Source organism: Empidonax traillii, unplaced genomic scaffold (assembly GCF_003031625.1).
Source record: "Empidonax traillii isolate 1590-97213 ecotype Southwest subspecies unplaced genomic scaffold, ASM303162v1 scaffold19:size3308961, whole genome shotgun sequence".
Classification (NCBI taxonomy): domain Eukaryota; kingdom Metazoa; phylum Chordata; class Aves; order Passeriformes; family Tyrannidae; genus Empidonax; species Empidonax traillii.
In genome coordinates this window covers 1,632,193-1,652,053 of record NW_020955212.1, presented here as the reverse complement: position 1 = coordinate 1,652,053, position 19,861 = coordinate 1,632,193, and the positions used below count along the sequence as shown (strand labels likewise).

The 19,861-nt window shown below is 41.4% G+C and overlaps 1 protein-coding gene across 3 annotated transcripts in view; it reads left to right on the top strand.

Annotated features, from left to right (window-relative positions):
• Positions 1–6,079: 6,079 nt before the first annotated feature.
• CNOT10 (CCR4-NOT transcription complex subunit 10) overlaps positions 6,080–19,861 on the top strand; it is a 33,447-nt gene continuing 19,665 nt past the window's right edge. Inside the window, exons 1-9 of one of the 3 annotated variants that reach the window (XM_027897618.1) lie at positions 6,080–6,389; positions 8,107–8,160; positions 11,970–12,061; positions 14,713–14,874; positions 15,386–15,536; positions 16,531–16,676; positions 17,549–17,635; positions 18,339–18,422; positions 19,263–19,380. In XM_027897618.1, the coding sequence (XP_027753419.1) occupies positions 6,368–6,389; positions 8,107–8,160; positions 11,970–12,061; positions 14,713–14,874; positions 15,386–15,536; positions 16,531–16,676; positions 17,549–17,635; positions 18,339–18,422; positions 19,263–19,380 (916 nt within the window). In that variant the 5' untranslated portion in view covers positions 6,080–6,367. Of the gene's footprint in view, positions 6,390–6,704; positions 6,942–8,106; positions 8,161–11,969; positions 12,062–14,712; positions 14,875–15,385; positions 15,537–16,530; positions 16,677–17,548; positions 17,636–18,338; positions 18,423–19,262; positions 19,381–19,861 lie in introns of those variants that run through there. The other 2 variants (XM_027897609.1, XM_027897626.1) reach the window with 2 other exon arrangements.

Genomic DNA, 19,861 nt, shown 5'->3' with positions numbered 1-19,861 from the left:
TGCACAGGAAGGATTCTTAAGACTGTGCTGAAAGAAGGAACGTTTCCTCAAAGCCTCTGATTTGACACAGGTACATTTTCTTTCTATCTCAGCATCTCAGAAAGGGTCAAAGCTCTGCAGTGGGGAAGGGCATAAAGTAGTGCTTGACACACTGGACATAAACACATATGGCATGCAGACATCCTCCTATTATGAATAAATCAATTCCTGCTTGCACTAGAAGGCACTGATGTAATCACAAAATGCTTTAGAGACTTTTTACTCCTAACTGTGTAACACTGGAAATTTTGCCCCTCTGGAAGTTATGGATTGGGCCTTAGTATCCTGTTGAAATAAAGGCACTTCTGTCAGTTTGAGTAAGTGGAAACCAAAGGCCCCTAAGCTTTGGTCTAGCCTTCTCCACAGGAAAGTAAACAACCCAAAATGCATGGTGATACGGGGATAGTTCTCCTCCCACAAACTCTTTGGTTTCCAGATCAATTGTAACTGGGTGCACCGATTTCTTCTGGATGACACTGGAAGGGAAAAAATGACAAAGATGATATGAAACCATATGTTGTTTCTTATCCTAGGAAAGCCTTGGCACAATATGGGTGTTCTCTGGACTTAAACCCACTAGCAGAAAAAATATAATGATGCTATTATGAGACCAAATGGAGGGACAACACATAACAATACCATATGACAGCAAAATCAGAGCAGAGCTAGAATGAGGGAAGGGGGAGGTAGATGATGGCATGAATTTATTTATCAGGTACTATAATGTGAGAAAAAGAAGAGCACCTCTTTTCAAAAGGGAATCATAGAAATTTATTGAGGATATTGTGATATCATTCCTCTAAATCCCTTATGTTCCACTGTTCTCTGTGTTTCTCAGTGGTACCCCCTTGCTCTCAGGAGTTTTGCACCTGCTTGTTCTATTTCTACATCCCAATATTGTCAAGGTCCTGTCTGTCTAAGCTTGTCTCTCAAGCTCAGCATCTCTATTTGACTGTGAGCAAAACTGTCACAGTGGTAAACACTGTCAGAAAAATATTATCTTTTTTTTTCCTTCGCATGTGAAAGCAAGAGGTAAGAAGGCCTTACTCAAGGTATTTTCCTGGCACTGTGGCTGCAAGGCAAAGACTTTTGTTCTTCCCCTGCACCACCAGCAATGCATGTTCCAGCATCAGAGTAAAGAGCAGGATCTGAAACAAGTAAAATAGTGTCACTCAGAAACTGCAGGAGTGAAAAAATTTAGAGGGCTTCATTCTGCCTGTGAAGCTTTTGTGTAGACAGTGGAGGCTGGTGTGAAACATATCTGCATGAGACAGGTGAAAGGGGAACTTGATGCTTCTTAGAAGTCCTGTGGTTGAAGTTTTGTGAGATAGCTTTGTTTCAGGTGGTTTCAAAATGGGTGATAGAGATATGTGGTACTGGGCCAGTGCCCACCTGATGCAAAATAATTTCTGTGTGAGGATATGGTGGAGATGTGAGGAACCTCATCTCCTGCTGTTTACAGCTATCAGTCTACTCCTGCCGCTCTGAGTGACTTGCTAAAATAAACACAGCCTATGCTGGTTTATTCACTGCTCACAGACAGAACAAAAACTAATAGCTTGCGACACACCCTAATTTTCCAGGAAAATATGGCACCCTTAAAGCAAAAATACTGAATTTAAATGAGATTCACATCGGTCTGTTTTATTGACTTTGAGAGACAGATTCAGAAAAAGAGGATTACCAAGCTGAGACTAATAGCTACGTTCATCATACTTACACTACTTTACATTGTAAATAAGAATTCCATCGCCCCCGGGGGTGCTGGTTGACAGCTGGTTGAACATGAGCCAGCAGTGTGCCCAGGTGGCCAAGAAGGCCAGAGGCATCCTGGCCTCTATCAGGAATAGTGTGGCCAGCAGGAGCAGAAAGTGATTGTCCCCCCGTACTTGGCACTGGTGAGGCCACACCTTGGGTGCTGTGTTCAGATCTGGGCCCCTCACTACAAGAAAGACACTGAGGTGCAGGAGTGAGTCCAGGGAAGGGCAGTGGAACTGATGAAGGGTCTATAGAGCACATCCTAAAGGAGCAGCTGAGGGAGCTGGGGCTGTTTAGCTTGGAGAAAAGGAGGCTCAGGGGTGACTTTATCACCCTCTCCAACTACCTGAAAAGGAGGTTCTAGCCAGGTGGAGGTCAGACTCTTCCCCCAGGCAACTAGCGACAGGACAAGAGGAAATGGCCTCAAACTGTGCCAGGGGAGGTTCAGGTGGGACACTGGGAAGAATTTTTTCACTGAAAGGGTGGTTAAGCATAGGAACAGACTGCTGATCCAGGTGGTGGAGCCACTATCCCTAGAAGTATTCAAGAAACGACTGGATGTGACACCTAGTGCTGTGGTTTAGTTGGAATGGTGGTGTTCTGTCAAAGGTTGGACTCGATGAACTTGGAGGTCTTTTCCAACCTTAGTGACTACGATTCTGTCACCTGTAGGGGGGAAATAGTATTTAAACACGTCTTGCTTTATTGTATAGTGCCACCTAGGGGGTAAATGATTTTAAACTTTACAGTGGCAAAGGAGAGGGACCTCTATTATTAACAAAGTATATCTTACATTAAATCATTTGTCTTTTGGAATGTGGACAAACAAATTGCTGCTGAGATTTCCATACTGTGGAATCTGTCAAAAGAATTGTAACTTTCACAGTTCCCTCTGGAGCTGGCCATACTGTCTTCCATAGTCTGACAGTGATCGAAGGTGTCACAAATCCCGATTTTCTCCTCTACTAGCCAAGTCTTGCTCATATGATCAGTGGAGAGGTTATCTACCTCTCATCTACTGCTGCAAAGCTGGGTAGGAGATTGCTGTATTGCTGCTTTTGAGTCTCCAAGAACTTAAAGCAGAGCCTTTAAAAGTTTGCTGTGTGAGGCCAAAAACAGAGAGGAAACCCTGGCCTACTTCTACTTAATCTAGTCTGCTGAAGGAAGGTACTGTACAAAGCAGGAATGAGATGCTGGGACTACTCTCTGTCTGGGAGCAGCTTTGTTTTATTCCCCCTGAAACTTCCCCCCTCCCTCCACACATTCCAAATTGCATTTGGCTCCTTTGGGCTTCTTATGATTCAGCCTAGGAATGGGCAAAAGAAACTTAGAAAAATCTGCCTGTCTCTGTACCATATTTGTTTTCTTCAAAATGAGTTTTGGGTTAAAAGCCTGAATTGTGGTAATTTCTTGCCTGAAAAAACAAAATTCCGGGAGAGATAATATTTTAGAAGTGGGGTTCCCCCCCCATCCACACACACTTTTTTATTCTCTCAAATGGTATTTGATTTTATTCTGTGCCTTCCACAGCAGATGGCGTGCCTGCCTCCCTGAGTCCAGAGACCCCGAGCAGAATACAAATTATACATTCATGTAGGCAAGAAACCCACTCCCCTGTCCTAAGAGGAAGGTACTGATGCTACCACAATATTTTTGAAGGAAAAAAGTCAACATTTTTGATTGCATGACTGTATGTTTGAACGGCAATAAAGGGCAGGTGTCTCTTCCCTTCCTTTAGTACCCTCCACAACATAAACAATTAAGATTTGATTATTAGTAAGAAGGGAGGAAATACCTGATTTTATTTGTGTTAAGTTCCTTTTTAAAATCATACATACTGAAAAAAAAAGAAAAAAAGGCCAGCTGACACAAATGCTTTGTCTGTCTCTTAGAAATGGAAAAAAAAGAAATTATTTTGGAACTACAAGCCACAAACATGGCAAAATGATACAGGAAGATTTACCAAAGCTTGCTGTAAGTACCCCTCAGGTAAACAAGTCCTGTGGTAAAATCATGGCAAGATGGATAAAGCAAACTCTTACAACTGTCCTCTAGATGTCATGATGTAGACTAGAGAAACAGCTGGGTACCAGGGCTGCCACACTTGAAGCTAAATGAGTTTTGACAGGATTGTTAGAGAAAAGCTACAGTAGGGAATGGTAAATTCACAGTGGTGCCCATCCCAATGCGGAATGCTCCAGAACAAGCAGGCTACCACCCAGGTACTGGCAGTAAACACTGTACCAAGCCTAAGGGAGAGGGACACGTACATCCACATCAGGTCCACATGGGGCATTCCGGCTCTGTCACTCAAGGTGAATTTTTGGTGACTTTCTTGTTTTGATAAAAGTGAGAGAGAATATGCAGCTACACTTGTAACGCAGTGCTTTTGCCTCCTTAGGTTCTATTTCTTACCAAAACAGCATGGTTTTTACATATATGTGTACCTATAAATAAAATGACAACATAATAGCGGTGATAATAGAAGTTATTAAAAGCAATTTGGAATATTCAGAACTTAAGTTACAAAACGGAATCATACTGCTCTTCAAATTCTTGAAATAACCTTTTCAGAATCTTTCATTTCACGGGGCCTGGCTCATTAAAAGCTGGGGCCTAAAGGTGTTCAGAGCTGGTGTGTCTTAAAGTGTGTTTCTTTCTTTCCAGCTGTATTCCTCTGTTAAAGGAAGCGTCACCTACCCTTGCCTACAACCCTTACTTCTCTGAAGTAAACCTTTCAAGGTGCAGTCTGCCTGAGATAGTCTGGTCTTTCTTGACAAACATTATCTGCTGGCAGCAAGGCCAAAATCATGTAATGTAAAACCTGTAAATCAGAACTGAGTATATCTACACTTGTCACAAGTAGAAAAACAAGTCAGTGTTTAACAGGAATAAATGAAGAAGAGGCAGAGGAAGTCTTGGAGAAACACATTTGGAGAAATAATACAAGAAAGTGTTCCCATATTGAGAGGTGACAACATTGTGGAAGCAGTGTCCACACTGTGACACAGAGCAAGCACACAGAGGCTGGTGGCCAATTAAGGGTGATTGTCCCTGTGTCTCAGGAGCTTGACTCCAGGGGACAGAGGCACAGGAAGCCTTTTGGTGCCTGGCAGCGGACGCCCCGAGGCCCTTTCTAACCTCATCCCTCCTCCCATTGTATAGAGATGGGAGTTGAAAAGAGAACCCCCTGTCTGGCTCCTCTGCACTCATCCAGAGAGACCCTACCCAAGACACAGGCAAATACTTAACTGCTGTAGACAGTATATCCAAGTCATCACAGAATCAGTTAGGTTGGAAAAGATCTCCGAGATCATAGAGTCCAACCTGTGACTGAACACCACCGTATCAACCAGACCAAGGCACCAAGTGCCACGTCCAGTCATTTCTTGAACACCTCCAGGGATGGTGACTCCACCACCTGGAGCAGCAGCCTGTACCAGTGTTTAACCACCCTTTCAGGGAAGAAATTCTTCCTAATATCCAGCCTAAAACTCCCCTGACACAGCATATGACTATGTCCTCTTGACCTATTGTGACTGTCAGGGAAGAGAGACCTTCCTCAGGTCTCTGGTGCCCAAAAAGCCACGTAGGAAGGAATATAGGATGCAGATGCAGACACCGGGCCACCTTGTCACTTTATTATGGTGAGTATCTTTACAACACTTTAGTTAGTCAGACTGATAATCCACATAAACTAGTGAATATGTTGAAGGTTTCCTCATCACTACGTGGTGACACCTGATGGAAGCCCTCAGGTCACCATTACCAGCACGGGCGGCTCCAAAGGGAATCACGAAATCAAAGAATGGGCAGCGCTGGATGGGACCACAGTGGGTCACCTGGTCCAACTCCCCTCCTTGAGCAGGGCCATCCTAGAGTACATTGCACAGGATTGTACCCAGACAGCCCTTGAGTGTTTCCAGTGAGGGAGACTCCACAACCTCTCTGGGCAACCTGTTCCAGTGCTCAGTCACCCACACAGTAAAGAAGTTGCTCCTTTTCAGGGGGAAGTTCTCTTGCATCAGTTTCTGCCCGTTCCTATTGCCCTATTGCTGGGCACCACAGACAACAGCCTGGCTCCACCCTACTGGCACCCCCTTTTAGATATTTATATACATTGACGAGGATCCGGCACGCCCGAACGTGGCAGCAAGGACAAAGCCCGTCCGAGACAGCAGCCCAAGACGCTCCGTGCCGCCGCAGTCTTGCCCAGTGTCTCCTCCGGCCGCTCCCGGACCCCATGAGCCAACATGGCGGCCCCGCCCTCCCCGCTCCCCCCCCCGGCGTCCTGACGTCACGTCCGCGCTGCCCCGGTAACGACCGGACGTCGCGAGCGCGCCGGGAACCCGGAAGCGGCGGCGAATCGGTGCGGGCGGCGCATCGGCGGGGCGGGCCCGGCGCGCGCAGGGAGGCGGCGGCGGCGGCAAAGTAGTCCCGGGAGGGCAGCGGCCGGCTGTCGGCGGCGGTGGTTGGAGGTCGGTCAGCGCCTGTGGCGCAGCGCGGAGGGGACTCTCGGCAACTCCCGGCGCTCTCGGGCTGCGCGGTGGCGCACGGAGTGGCAGCGGAGATGGCGGCGGACAAGTCTGCGGGTGAGTGCGGGGGGAGCGGCGCGGCCCCGCCAGGCCCGTCCCGGGCCCGGGCCGCCCGCGCGGAGGGATACGCTCCCGCGCGGGGGGCGGTGAGCGGCGCGAGGAACTGCCGCTGGTCCTGCCGTGTGCTGTGCCCTTCCGCCGAGGAAATAGTGCCCCGCTGCCCGGGGCCGCGGTGGCCGCCGCGAGGGGCCCGTGTGACGCCGGCCGGGTCACCCGCCGGGCCCTCGGCAAGCGGCGCTCGGCGCTTGTCCTCTCCTGGCCTGGAAGGGCTCGGTGGCGAGCGTCCTATGGACTTGCTGGCGGAGGGGATGTTTTCCGGGGCTTAATAACCCCTGCAGAAGTCGAGCTTCTGGGTTAATTTGTTAAACTGGGGCAGGCGGAAGGTGCGAGAGAGATTATAACTCCTGGTGGTGCTGCTAGAGTTCAGGCAGATTCCCCCAGGGATGCTGCTTTGGTTCCAGGGCATGAGTGGGTTCTCACTGAACTCGGGCCTGAAAGGACCCTGTAGAGAGAAATCACCGAGATCACTAAAAAATAAGTCGTCATCTGGTAAACGGGCAAAATAAATTTCAAATGCAGTTGCTGTGTAACTCCCTAACACTGATAAGCTCCTGCTTGTCCCTCCCCCATAAGACTCCCCATCATGCACGAAGTCCTCGTTGCAGGAATGGTCCTTCCCTCAGATGGCAGCTCGGGCGGATTGGAGGAGAGGGCGATGTGGAGGAAAGCCTTACTTATGGAATTGCACAATTTTTCTTAACAGAACTGTAGAATATCCTTTGTTGGAAGGGACCCACAAGGATCATCGAAGTTCAGCTCCTGGTCCTACACAGGACCATCCCCAAGAGTCACACCATGTGTCTGAGAGCATTGTCCAAACATTTATTGAACTCTGACAGGCTTGTGTGGACTCTGACAGGTGCTGTGACCATGTCCCTGGGGACCCTGTTCTAGTGCCCGAACACCCTCTGGGTAAAAAAATCTTTTCCTGATATCCAGCCTAAACCTCCCCTTACGCAGCTTCATGCTGTTCCCTTGGGTCCTGTCAGTGGCCACCTGCATTCTTTGGGTTTTTTTCAGTTGGTTTTATGTGATGGGAGCATTATTTAAAATCACCTTAAGCATTTTTTTCTCTGGATGCTAAATATGAAGCGCCTCAGTATCTGGAAAATAATTATGGGAGTGATTAGTATACTGAGTGATGTTTACTAAACTATCGTGTATTTTCTAGGAACTGTAAGTGACTCCTAAACTACAAGAAAAAAATTGGCATTAATTTTTCAATATTTTTTCTTGCTGTTCTTTGAAGTGTTGAAGGAACTTTTCAGTTCCTTCAGAGATGTGAGCTAGGCAAGATGTTCTGCATGCTGTACTTGTTCATAACAGCAAGCTACAATTAGCTTTCCACTGAGATGTGTTTGCTTTTTATTGCACAGCACAAAAGAAGCCTATTATACCTATACTGGTAGTGAAGGGCTTCATACAAGAAGTCTTGTATAACTGTTATCTTGATAACAAACTGTTATCTTATAAAGGCTGGACACTGGCTGGTCTTCATACCTTTCAAAATGCTTTTGGAGCAAGAGTCATGTGATAGATTCCTTACCTTTCAAGAAAGAGATTATCCCCCTGCCTGTAGAGTTTGGAAGTAAAAAATAATTCCAGAGATACTCTGGTGTTCAACAGCACAGTTCATGCAAGATGTAATTTACAGGGCGTAGGAACAAGAGAGCTCAGGAACAGCAGTCCTTGGAGAAACGGAGAGCAGGTATGAGAAGGATAATGATTGCAGTCACTCTCAGGTGTCTTCAGGTATGTGTATGTGGGAGATGTGACTTCTTGTTGCTTTTATGATCTTGTGGCAGGAAGCCCATGAGGAGAGCAATCTCCCGTGTCAGGTGGCAGTCTCATGCTTTTCCTTGTTCTCCTCTCATAGAGCCAATTTTCCCGAAGTTCTGCTGTCCACCATGATGTGTCTTCTCCAGTAGGAGCAGCTGCCTCCTCGTGCAAAGCAAACCAGCCTCCGTGACATAGTGTTTCTGCTCCTCAGCCCCAGGATCAATAGCTAGGAAGATAATTCCCTGGCTTGATTCTTTTACTTCCAGCTCAGTTCAGCAGCTTCCTCCAGATCAGAATCCAAGTGGTTGATTTTTACATACTTTTCCAGGTTACCCTTTTTTTGCCCCTCATCACGAGCCTGACAGGTTTTAGTTTTGGAGTTGTTCTGCGCTCATGAAGGTTGGACAAGTGCAAAGTTAAACAAACAGGCCCGTCTGTTAATACAATTTACAGAGACAAATCAAGTCCTGTCATTTGTGAAGCGGAGACTCCGCACAGTTCTGGATATTTCAGCTGATAGTTGTAGCTGCTGTGCGGATGGGAGCGTGTCAGAGGTACCTGGTGTGCTGAGTGTTACCCACACCAGGTGCCTCTGTGAGGACACCAGATGTGTCTAGATCAGAGCAAGCAAGTGGCGTGCTGTACGTTTTGCCAGGGAACAATTTTCCTACCTGTTCCACTTTGAAATGCCTCAAGGAATATGGAAGTAATAGTTTTGTTTGCAAGCACTGGGGTAGCCATTTGCAGCCAAGAGGAGTACTTCCTCACCCCCCCTCCTAGGTGGAATTGGTGGATTCTGTTCAGTATCTTGTGCCAGCTTTCAGGTGACTCCTGTTGGAAGGATCTCATGCTAATAAAGATGAACTGAAGCAGTAGATCCCAGGCTAAACAAGAATGTCAGTATTACATTAGACTGCAATGACTTTTAAGTCTTTAACAGGTTTCAAATGTGTTTATGCAAAAAGGGCAGAGAGTATCCAAAGCATTTTTTTCCAAAGGACAGAACTATGCTGTGAACTAAGTCAGCTGGACTTTAGTTTTATTTTCTTGATAAGCTTCCAGTTCAGGTTTCACAAACCTGCTTTGTTTACTGAGTGGTAGTAGGTGTGATTGATAGGATTACAGCCATACAACTGACTTTATAGGAGAAGGGACAGCTCTGGTTTTCCTTAAAGGAGGAGTTTTTTTAGTGTAGCAGCAGGCTAACAGACACAGTGAAATCTGAAGACTTGTCCTGATTTTTCCCTAGGAAATACATAAAACAGCTCTGTAAGTGGTGCTTTTATTACAGACCTTAGACAAGTGTCTCTTGGTTTACCTGTCACTTAACTGAAGACATTTGACTTCAGGATTCAGACTTCACTTGAGATGCTGGTTTTACGGACCTGCATACAGTGGCAGTAATCAGTAATGCACTTCGTAGTTGATGGCTCTCTGTTAGGTAAACTTGTATGTGAGGAACCTATTGGTCAGACTGAGTGTTATCAGCTTCCAAAGTTTTGGAGTCCCAAGGCTCTGCACTGTGTTTACCTTTATTAGCACAATGTCAAAGTCATGCTGAGCAAGTAAAGCAGATATTGCCACTGTTAGTGTGAAAGTTTGGAGGAAGTTGCATTTGCTTATTTGCTGCTGTTCTAGACATCCTTGGAGGGAGAAAGCTTTCTGTTCATCTCTATAACCATAAGGTTTAGAACGGGAATTAGATCTATGCTATATTTAGCTCGAAGGAGAGGTGCTTCTTGTTCCTTTCCTTTTTTTCTGCAGAAAGCCTTTGGCACATCAGAAATTTTCTGAGCTTTTTTGTGTTTTAAATTTCTCTTCTGCCTTTCCCTTTCAAGGAGAAGGCAGAGCAAGTGATGTTGATCAATGCTTATGCAGTCAGATTTTATAGGAGGTGTAGGCCCCTGGGGGTCCATCCCTCCAGAGTACTGAAGTTGCTGAATCCTGAATTTTGTCTAAATCACAGTGGGTCATGCTTGCAGTTGTAAGGTAGCTGAGATTTTAAAATCTCAGCTTTGTTGACGTCATGATGAAGGATGAAAGTCACAACCAATTTGCGGTTCTCGCTCAAATATGTTATTGCAGAGGGCAGTGAAAGGGATGTCACCATCTTCCCAGCAACAGGCACAAACTTGATAGGTTAGTAAGTCTGTTTTATGCTTACTATGGATTTTAATTGAGGAATCTTTTGAGTTTTGGCTGCCCTTTACTGCTGTTGTTTGTCCTATATTTGTAAATTTTCCTAGTCGCTAGTAGGTGATCCAGATATATTGGTGATGATGGGGAATGGATTTTGCAGAGGAGCTTATAACAAAGTGTTTTCATTTGTTCAAAGTCAAAACAAAATTAGCAGAGTTTGCACTATGTCTCTGAATTCTAGGGAAGAGAAAGAAGGCTTTGAGTTTGCAAAGCATACCTAGCCTGATAAGATAGCAGAAGGTAGGTTGGAGCGAATCTTCCACTGTGAAATTCAAGAAATAATTTTCTGCAAAAGTGGAAATCATTGCAGGTTTATAAAGTCTTTGTTTCAAAAACATTAAATGATTTTTGTATGTTCTGGCACATTGGTAAACACTTTTAGAAATAATCTGTCTGATGTGGTGGTTGTGTGGTTGGGTTTCTTTCCTCCAGTAGTTTGTGTTCAGCACAAGGAAGGGCTTAGTGATTTGGGGGTTTTTTTCAGCTTTTTTGACATGGAATGTCCTTACTGTGCTTTTTAATGCAACTTCAGTGAATTCCTAATTACATGATGACAAAAGGATTTAGTTGACTTCTTTCTGGAAAATATGCTCAATGGTGACTGAGACAAACTATTAGGAATTCTATTAAAAGAAATTGAAGATAGTTATAACCTTATTACATTGCTATATAAATACATAAAGGGTCCACCATTATAACTGCTGCAGGTTGTTCTTGTCTTAATCTGGAAAAGGATATAGTAGAACTGGAAGAGATTCTGAGAAAAAGAAAATGTGAGGAAGATGCAGAATAAACTACTCCTGCTCACCTTGAAAGAGAGATGATTCAAAGAAAGTTCTGTAAGATTTGGAGTGAGGATGACAGAGTGAATAGGCAGCATTTGCTTGTGCCTTGCAGTATGATCGCCAGACAGCACTGGATGGAATATACTGAAGAGTACATAAGTACACAGAGTTTTCTTAAATAATATATCAGGTCTGTCAATGACTATTAACAATGATGGTTCTATTGCAGCCTCTTCTTTAGGGAGATACTTTTCCAAAGCAGGGAGCTGTGTGGAAGTTCCAGTGTTTATTTGGTTTTTGTTGATCCCTAGAGCATCCCTTGCTTGCTGTTTAGGAAGCAGCATACAGGATGCATGGGTTTTTCATCTCTCCCAGCGGGGTACCTATTTTATGATGCTTGGCCTTCACTGCTGGTTTTTGAGCAAAATAAGACAATCCTGGTGTATAGTTGCAGCTTTAAAGAGAAATCTAAGATGTATGGATTGTCAGTTAACTTGCAGGAGTTTGGTTATTGATTGAGCACAGTAATTTCCATTTTATGGAGAGGAATTCACTAGTATAGAGTAATGTGGGATACTGTAGTAGGGGTTGTAACTTGGGCTATAGATAGTGTAGTAGGGAGACTGCTGCTGTTATCTGGAAAATTACTTGTACTGGCAGGAGGGTCTTGAGAACTGGAAGAAGCAAAATGTTTAAGCTGCATAGCTGTCATCAGACTTGCAAACTTTCTTGTAATCTTCTGTCCACTTCACAGATCAAGGTACTGAGAAACATGAAGGAGCGGGTACTTCTGGGATTACTGATCAGGAGAAGGAATTGTCGAGCAGTGCATTGCAAGCTTTTCAGGTGAGACAAAGCCAAACTCTGAGACTTCTAATTTACCACATAACTGCTAAATGGGCTTAAATAATTGTTTTTGCTGTTTTCTTAATACAACTGCAAATGCATCAAGAGAATATTATATCAAAAGTAGCACTAGTTGTGTTGTAAAACCAGCACATGCGTTTTCTGTGTGATGTGATGTGAGAAGACTGAACGGGATACTTGAATAAGAGCATGTTTAATCTTGATTCTAAAAACTCAGTAACCTTAAAAACTATATGATGATTTAGTTAGAAGAAGCAGACTGCTGTTCTATGTCAGCATTGGAAATACATGATCTCTCTGAAGCATTAATCATTTCAAGCTAAAAATGTTGTGTTTAAGGGTCTAAAGGAACCACATGTATTTAAAAAACAGGTAGGAAGCAAACCTTTTTGTGTTTTAGCATCATTCTTCCACAAAAAGCATTATATACTGCTCTGTCACTTGGCATTAAAATATATTCTTCAATGCATAACACCAATAGGCAGTATTTACTGCCTGTTTTGTGTTTCTCAGAAGATTTTTTGGTGTGTGTTAAAATTCAGGTACCAGGACTTCCAGTTTATTTCTTTCCTTGTATTGCCTCCTAATTTTATTTAGTGTGACAGAAAGTATCATTGCTTTTCCTTTCAATTGTTGTGTCTCTGTCTCCAAAATGCCTCGTGTTTATTCAGTTTTGGATGTGTGAAATAAACTCTGGGGCAGAATTTAAATGCTCTCTTTTGAGATTCCTGCTCGTATGTGTCACTCAGTACTTTAATTTTGTCTGGAATGTTGTTATGTGAAGTGCATGCAGTTGGCCCTTAAACTGACTGCAGCTGATATTGTTCACCAGTGTCTTCTTGAATGCTGTCTAGCTCAGTTATTCTTTTTCAATAATGTTTTTATCCCTGCCATTTGATCCTAAGAACTGAAGGCACATGAAAGAGTAGTTTGTTTTCCACCTTGCCCACAAATCTACATGCCTAAAATACTTTTGATCTACTAACAACTTCATCTTTACTGGTCCAGCATACCTGGTCTATCTCATGATGTTTTTCTTGCTTTAAGAACTCCCTAAATTCATGGAGCTCTGAGACAGCAACAGATGAGAGCAGAATTAATCTGATGCCTTGTTTGCCAATTTTCTTGCTGCTGAGTAGCTGTAAATAGCATTGTGGACTGTCTTGCATGCTGCTTTATCGTATTACACCTCTGATTTCAGTCTTGATAGAATTCTCATAAAATTGGTTATTGTAGTCTAGATCTTGTCTAGTAGAGGGGCATAAAGGAGTCTTAGCTGTTTAAAAAAATCACAAAATAAGCTGAGCATTCAGAGGTTCAAGATTTGTAGTCCGCCATGATTCGAAGCCTTGTTGCTGTGATCTGAAAGCTACTCTTGGTTAAGAGAAGCTCATAGTGTGAGCATGGGAAGAGAATCACTGGGAGATGAACTGTCTCAATTTAAGAACACACCAGCAGTTGAGTTCCAAGTCCCCGTGTTTGTGCACGTGATCATTGGGCAGTCCATGCTGCTGGTCCTTAGAGCTGTGAAAATGCGTGCCAAGGTTCTGCTGCAGCTCTCTCTAAGTTGTATGACTGTGCTTTCATGGGAGACTGAAGGAACTGCAGTGATTCCATTGAGAGTAACTGCAGAATGGCAATTTTCTTGGGAAGAGGAGAAGGACCCCGGAGCCATTCTCTGTGTTATTCTTTCCTTAAAAGAGGAAGTTAATCAGGAGCCCAGGAGAACCTCCGTGGAACAGAAGTTAAAAAGGAGGAGCAAGTGGAGGGTGGTTATGGTACTTGAGAGCTTAGCTTTTGGTTATGAACCACTGACAGAGATGGAAATGAATCTGCTTATCTGTCTGGCCAGACTGGAGGTAACCCTGATATGGAAGAGCTGAATGTGATTATTACTGTGTAGGAATTGAGCAGTTCAGAGTGAAGCGTCATTTAGGCTTAATGTAGTTGAAAGAGTCAGGAATTCTCTTTCATTCCTTGATGCCACTAAATTCCTCCTGTACCAACACAGAGAAGACCAAAACTGAAAGCAGGCAGAGGTGAGCCTTTCTGAAGTCTTTGTTTATTCCTGAGGTCAAAGAAAGGGATTTTTCGATTAAATCACACATCAGCAGAGCATCATGCTTGGCTCCTAGTTTCTGTTTAGGCATGCCATGCTTCATCCAGCAGCTAAAGCTTGTAAAAATGTTTTTTAAACCTGTACTGGGAAAGTGACAGCCTCTTTTTCCAACCTGTCTTAAGCTGACTTACATCGATTAAATTGTAACTCGCTGTATATCCAGATGAAGTGAAGGATGAACATAAAATGTTGGGCTAGAACTTGTGTAAGCAACTGCAGCTACTCAGTGTTCACATAATGGGGAAAGATTTATGAAAACTGAGTATTGAAAGTTAACAATTTTCATGGAAACGTCTTTTTATAATAACCAACTACATAATTTGTCCTTCCTCCGCAAAATTATTTTCGAAGTTTGGATATGGCTTCAATGTTTAGATTTAGTTCTCATGCATGTTAATCTGCATAAATAATGAAGTGTGTGTTTAGACATTTAGTTGACTTCACTTGCTATTGATAAGGGAAACACTTTGTATCTTCTAATGCATGTTTCTGGTATGTGTGCAATTTCCAGGCTGGAAACTATGATGCTTGCTTACAACACCTAAATACCCTTCAAGACATCAACAAAGATGACTACAAAATAACTTTGAATACTGCTGTTGCAGAATTCTGTAAAAGTAACCAGACTACGACAGACAATTTGAGACAAACCCTTAACCAGCTGAAAAACCAGGTAATGTGAGCATATTGACATGGTATTTGATTTTGAGTACCCCTAATGGTGGTGAAATCTTTCATGAAATAGGAGTAAAACTTATGCTCCCTTGTGCCTTGGATTTAATAAAAGAATAAGAAAGTAACTTTACTTTTAAACACCTGAGTCAGTTTAATCTTTTATAACATATTTCATAGTTATGTTTTTAGTTGTTGTTGCAATTGATATGAGATTATAATCATAGAAAGACCTGCTGTGTTCTTTCAGTAGAAAGTTCCTTAGCCTGGAGTAGTTTGTGAAATAATTAAAAAGTGAAAATATTATTTTACTACTCAGTTGACAGCTTTCTGTCTGTTTGTATATTTTTTTGCTGTGTTTATGTGCAACAACAATAAAGTTTATTACATTATAACTCTTACATATATTTGGAGAAATTCATTGCTTTGGATCTTTTTTTTTTTAAATATCTGATGCTTTAAAATCACAGGTACTGAAAATTTTTAGTGAAATGAGTGGCATTTTTTTTCAGGTTCACTCTGTTGTTGAAGAAATGGATGGTTTGGATGACGTTGAAAACAGTATGCTGTACTACAATCAGGCTGTTATTCTGTATCATCTGCGTCAGTATACTGAAGCTATATCAGTTGGGGAGAAGCTGTACCAGTTTATAGAGCCTTTTGGTATGTAGACAGAAGAGTTTTGTTCATGCAATAACTACAGAAAGATCATTCAGTCTTTCTCACTGTCAGACAAGTGATTTTTTCTTTTATTTGCCTAATAAAGTTTTAAAAATGTAGATAGGGTTTGGAATGACAAATGTTTTACTTATATCAAGGACAACAACTAAATCTGGGGGGAAGGTACTTCAGAGACTTTTAGCAGACAAGTATAAGGGAACTGAAATGGATTTTTTTGCAACTTGAAAAGGTATTTATGTAAACGATATGTACAAACTAATGAAATTATTTTAAATCTAGTATTTTGAGTCATCATGGGTTGGTGTCTATTTTTCAGGGGGCTCACATTTTTAGATACCTGCACTAGGTCATACATAATTGTATGTGTTCTTATGAATATATATATAAAGTCTGCAGCTTTTATGAGCTATGATACCTTGTGTAGTAGAATTGCCATAGTTGTATGAAATAATTTCACAATCCCTGTTGAATTTTAGAAGCAAGAAGGCTGAAGGATGTGTGTGTGTATCAGTAAATTAAGTAAATGCTATTGTGTTTCTCCTTCAGTTCCTCACAGTTTCCAATATGCATAATTGGAACTTACTCTGTGAAGTCAGATGTATTTGTACAGAATCTTTTCAAGTTCTGTGGGATCCTGCATTTGCAGAATCTCTCTGTTCAGATGCTACATCTTTGGTGCTGATGTGCTTAGATCAATTCTCAGCATCTAAGAACATGAAATACTTGTTAAGCTGTCTTTATGCTTCTATGCTGATGCCATTTGAATGAATGAGCTTTCTTTTCAGTTTACATACCTATCTATGTGTTTCACTATATATATTTATCTAGATGGCTACATTTTTTTTCTTATGTAACATATTGATTTTTCTCATAATGTTGCATAAATGCGCTTTATAGTAAGTTTTTTTTCTTGATCATGTTTGGAAGGATTAGTATTAGAGCTGTAAAATCATTTTTACTTCTTTGCTTTATACAGAAGAGAAGTTTGCCCAGGCTGTGTGCTTCTTGCTTGTAGACTTATACCTGTTAACTTACCAAGCTGAGAAAGCCTTGCATCTTCTTGCTGTTCTGGAAAAAATGATTTCACAGGGCAACAATAACAGCAAGAATGGAAAAAATGAGGTAAGCTTAAAATGATATGAATGCCACTAAAACTTTACCAGAAGTATGCTTTAACTCAATCCAAAGTTAGTCTTCTAAAATACATCTGGATTTTAAAACTCTGGTAGATCACCTGTAGCTTTAGACCCCAACTTAGACATGTTAATAACTGAGTTAATTGTGTACAGCAGTTGTTTGTTCCTTCTCTTTCACCCTTTTGCACTGAGGGAGCTAAGATGTCTTTGAGTCAGAGACTGGCATTGGAAAGACAGTTGTCTTCAGGGTCAAATATACATAGCTTTCCTTGTTTGTCTTGGATTATGACCATATGAGAGCCTAAATTTGAGAGGGAAGGGTCAGTGTCAGAGAGACTTTGCAACTGTGTAGCATGGGATGGGAAATCAAGTATCTCTCTTACATAGTATCTGAAAGTATGAGGCATACTTTCAAGTGAAATCCTTTACGTGTCTTTTGGAAAAATCAATAGAATCAGTAGTGGCTTGGAAGCGAGAAGGGGACACTTCAGTCTTTTCCTGTTGATGGAATGCCACAGTTAAGATAAAATATTTTAAGTATATAGTAATTCTGCTGAAGGAATTAAAGAGGTACTCTAGAATGTGCAAATCATCCTTCTGGGTAAAAGAGTTCTTCTCAGCTGCAAAGCAACGTCATGTAACACTAATCTTGATACAGAATTCTGCTCTTCATAGGCTGGTGTGGTTGTTTGTGGAGTTTGATTGTTTAAGCTCAAGTTATAATTTTTGGTGGTATGTGTATATTTTGGTGTTAAATACTTTGAAATACTATTAAATACATATTTTTCTTCATGTGAGTTGAATCTGTCAACTGAAAAAGGTGATTAACAGTAACAGTTCCTTTTTTTTTTTTGACAGTCAGGTAATAATACAAATAAAGATTCCTCGAATCAGAAAGCTGAAAGTGGAGCTTTAATAGAAGTTGCTAAATCTAAGATACATCAGGTTAGTGTCTGCATGTTATTTATACAAGAACATTATTTCAAAGTTTTTTTTTAAAACCAAGTCCCATCTCCTTCAAATCTAGTTCAGCATGAATTGGGATACCCTGTCTATCCTTGTTGTGAAACAAAGGAATGAATTTATATAATTCCTCTGTTTGTGTAAGATCCATGTACAGGAAAAACTGACCTAATGCACAACCCCCTCCCCCATTTCAGTCCCTGCAGTTTATAAAAATTCCTTTAAACTGCAGTTGGCTGCACTGACTTTATACCTGTTAGACCTTCAACAGTCTAAATCAGCTGATGTTTTATTTCATTTTACTGTTCTGTTGAAAAACGTGAAGAAACAGAATGCTTCTCTATCAGCACTCACTTACTGGTACTTTCAGTTTAGTAGGTAAAGGTCTGGGGATTAAGAGGTTAGATTATTTTAATTAGTTTGTCATTTTAAGTGCTAGTATCTGTTTGAATACAGAGTAGCTGTTGACCATTGAACAAAATGTTCATCTGCTTATTGTTAGTAGGTCTATAAATGTGCTGTCTAAAATCTGAATAGAATTTCTTTTTTATGAAGTCTTTTTGGTCAACTTTTTACTACCCAAAGTTGTATGTAAAACATTCCATAGTAAATCCCTACATACAGGTCATCTTGTAAACCTGCACAAGTTATTGTATATTATTTAACAAATTTAATTTTTTAATAGTATAAGGTGAGAGCCTATATCCAAATGAAGTCACTAAAAGCATGCAAAAGAGAGATCAAGTCTGTTATGAATACAGCTGGGAATGTAAGTATTCTTAAGACTATTGTTTTTCAAATCTAGATCTGTTCTTTATCTTAAAACTGAATTTGCTAATGTTCTTTACCAAAAAAAAGATCTTTTTTAGGGTAGATGTCTGAAGCAATGCTTTATGCAGTGAGTTAGGTTTGTAATCTCTTTTTGCAGGTGTAATTAATGTAGAATTTTCTTATTTGAGCTGTTTTCAGTTGCTAAAAAATGCCCTGCATTGTTTATGATACAAAAATAACAGTGAAACAGTGTGTAATGAACATGTTCAACTTGCTTTTTAGTTGAAACAGCACAAAATAGGTTTTAGTTTACTGTAGGTGTTTTGGTTATTACAAACTTTGGTGTCATTGGTGGTTTAAACCGATTCATAAAAGATTAATTCTGGGTTATACGCAAAGCATTTCCCTTTTGTTGCCAGTTTCAACAAGTGCTAGTTTAACAGAAATCCTTCTGGATCATGAGGTCTCTGTTGGCAGACCAGAAGGATTACAGTCCAGGAGTAACTGCAGGGAGGGAAGTGTGGGGAGGAATGTACTAGAAGACAGGTTGAAGAAAGTTTGGAGATCCTCTGCATTTAGCCATTGCCATGACAGAGTTCTCTAGAATAACACTGAGTTTGAGAACAGGCATAAAGAGTACATACACGTAGTTTGGGAATTCAGAGGTGGCTGTTAATCATGTGCTCAACAAAGAAATGCTCCTTCTTGAAAGCAATTGGGCCTAAGCCCATTTATTTTTAAAACGGCAGCAGAGGCAAGCTGTTTGTGAAGTGATTTAACACTAGCAATGGAAACTATAAACCAAAACAGAACTAACTGTTGTTTTTTTCCTTCACAGTCAGCTCCTTCTCTCTTTCTTAAGAGCAATTTTGAATATTTGAGAGGCAATTATCGTAAAGCTGTCAAACTTTTAAACAGTGCAAACATTGCTGAACATCCAGGCTTCATGAAAACAGGTAAAATAGAAACCCTTCATCCTACAAGTGCTTAAATGTGTAGTATAATAGGACTACTTGTTGATATAGAATTCAAGCATATTAATGATTACTTAATTGAGTAGGCCCTGAATGTCATGGATTTATATGCTGGATATGTTTTCAACACTGTGGTGTTCTTCACTGAATGTTCTTGTAAACAATGCTGTGATTGTCTATGAAAATGGATTTGTGAAGGTGTAATATTTTCAAGGTTCATGACTGAGTCTCTAAAGCAAGAAATGAAACAAAAGGCAACTTAGTAGATCTAGAATTGAGATCTCAGGTTGTACTTGGAGAGGAGACTGTAGCAGTTGTAATGATGACTGTGGGGGAAATGTAGTTGTTTCATGAAGTGTTAAAGTTTGGCTTCTATTGTATGTGACTTTAAATTACTTTTATCTCTAGAAAGTATATATGTGTGGACATGCTCAGAAACAGAACAGCATGTAAACGTGTGATT